The 2,500-nt window shown below is 40.0% G+C and overlaps 1 protein-coding gene across 1 annotated transcript in view; it reads right to left on the reverse strand.

Moving 5' to 3' along the window:
• LOC137999735 (inositol 1,4,5-trisphosphate receptor-like) overlaps window positions 1-2,500 on the reverse strand; it is an 84,356-nt gene that overhangs the window by 12,505 nt on the left and 69,351 nt on the right. Inside the window, exons 44-46 of the mRNA XM_068845612.1 lie at window positions 2,448-2,500; window positions 608-727; window positions 258-383 (exon numbers count right to left, since the gene is read on the reverse strand). The exon at window positions 2,448-2,500 is cut by the window's right edge and continues 151 nt beyond it. Coding sequence (XP_068701713.1) covers window positions 258-383; window positions 608-727; window positions 2,448-2,500 — 299 coding nt within the window. The remainder of the gene's footprint in view (window positions 1-257; window positions 384-607; window positions 728-2,447) is intronic.

Below are 2,500 nucleotides of genomic sequence, written 5' to 3' on the forward strand. Positions count from 1 at the left end.
TGATAATAAATAAACAAACAAACAAAGAAAAACAGATGAGTGATTTTTTTCTTTCCTCTACCAGCAAGGAAAAAAGCGGACAATGTGTCAGAGCCTCCAACGAGCGAGTGATCTCGCGAGTGTCTTGCAAATCTCGCGTTCCACCATCGCGATCACGAGAGATCGCGGGAACCCCACCAACTTTCAGTACTTCAGTGTTTTTTTGGTATATCTATCAAACAAACAACGTCGGATAACATAAAAAAAAGTTATCAAACCTTGCTATTCTGGTCGTCTCTCTCACAGGTCTGGTAAACGTTTATTTTGCTTTCTGCCGTCAAAAATTCACAAACACTCGGAACTGGAAATACAATTTGTTCCATGGCGCGGTCTCGACGAACGATCTGCAAAAGCAATAGTTTCATGATATTTTGATCAAAGACTGCCAACAAAATGCTTAAACCGTGAGAATCGACCTTTTTTCTATAAAATAATTCCTTAAAAACGGAGCGCTGACGTCGCCAGTAATTGTCCCTCAGCCCTTGATGCTGTGTGAAAGAGTCGAGTTCAGTTCTAATCACTCGGCTTTGAAACACTATATAATTTCATTTCATATTGACCATTATACCTCGATCTGTGCCGTGTGCTTGGCATAATATTCCAAGGCGCCCTCAGTGATATGTTCCTCTATGTCGGATGGAGGGCTGGGTTTGAGCAGACTGGCCATTTCCTTATTCTGTTGTGATAGCTGAGGAATAAAGGCGAACGTGAACGAATGTGAGGAAGGAACGATAGCACTGCACTAAATTTCACTTCCAGTAGTGCCCAGTAGTCTGAAAGCTGAGTTTAATTAACCTCCAGCAAAGCTTAAGCTCTGGTCGGTTTCATTTGATTTTCGAAAATGATTTATTTTGGTTCTTTTATTAGGGAGTTTGAGCTAACAAAACCGGGCAAATTCAACGGAAATGTCACTTCAAAAAACAAATTAGCACTATCGTAAGTCTCTCGAATTTCTTCCGCGTTGTCCACGATTTACAGTTATTCTTGGGTTTCACTCACGTGATCAACACCCATGTTTTTCAACGAAAACAAAAGAAGACGTTAGCATAATAATCACTCTAAATTCCCGGAGGATTGGATCGGGACACCAACATGGCCGCCATTTCATTGTTTGGGGACACCAACATGGCGGCCGTGACGTCATGTGAAATCCAAGAATACGAGTGAACTATCCTATGACTGGAATTGTGCGACCTTTTACAAGAAAATATAGGGAATAAACGGTTAATAGCAGGATGTTCACGCTGTCGTCAAAACCAAGCATTTTTTACGCTGTTGTTTGCACAGTACCAAAGAAATGTACTCAAACTTGTGCCCCACATGTAGCACGACTATTTGTCCTCTTTCTAACCAATGACATTCTCATTGTGTGACATTGCAGTTGATTCACTTGATTGTCCAAGCTCCATCTCTTACCAAAATACTTCGACTGTAACCATATCCAAGTTTGGGAAAGAAAATGACAGCAGCAATAGTTTGCCGGATACGGGAAAGGCAAAGTATGCTTCAAACATGAAGAGGTTGGGAAACTTAAAGCAAGCGGGAACATCGTCAGCAACGAGTACGCCACAAAACACTGAGCTAGTTAATTCGAATCTGTATCCTTTCACGTGTATTTTTTTCCAAACTGAACGGATGTATTTCTTTGTCGTCTTAACATCAGAGAGATATAGCATCGAGTTTACGTGAAACAACAAACGGGAAGTTATTACAAAAGCATGAAAATTCTCTTTTTGTACTGAACTTGCCTCTCTCGTTTGAAAAGTTGTCAATATTTGCATATTACAAACCTGAAATGAGCTAGTATCAAACAAGATCCTTTGATTTTTGGCAAAACATAAATTTTAACTTTAAGTTTGTCGTAGACGCGACGCTGTAGATCTCTATCGACACCGGTGAGATGACCTGGGCCATGGTTATTCGAGGGACTGTTTATGAAACCTTAAAACCCTCAAAAGCGAGAACAATATTGTTGCAATCGATGTTTGATTGACCGTGACAATTAGTTGCGCATAATTTAATCGAAGAATTTGATATCAAATCCTTCGATTAAATTCGAGAAGTTCTCGAAAAAAGTGTGTATTTTATGAAGGGTCAAGGCCAAAAATAAGGACAAAAACAGAACACAAAGGAACTTGTGAGTTTCATAACCATCTCCATAAATTAACTATGCCTGAGCTTATATAAGTCCTTGTAAAGGACACGAGCGTCCGTTTTCTTTTTTCCCAGTAAAACAAGACGTTTACATACCAATTTAGTTTCTGAACAGATGGCATTCGATTTACAAACAGAACGGGTTGTAATCAATAACGCCAAAATGTAAGTCTTCGGACGACTTTCCGTAACTGTCATCATCGAGCCGTCAAGGCTCCCTTAGCAAAATAACAACTTCGTTAATTAAATGGTACCTGGTGCGCGAGAATATAAATGTTATGTCCGACGTCACGGCAGGATACTTCAC

Source organism: Montipora foliosa, chromosome 4 (genome assembly GCF_036669935.1).
Source record: "Montipora foliosa isolate CH-2021 chromosome 4, ASM3666993v2, whole genome shotgun sequence".
Taxonomy (NCBI): domain Eukaryota; kingdom Metazoa; phylum Cnidaria; class Anthozoa; order Scleractinia; family Acroporidae; genus Montipora; species Montipora foliosa.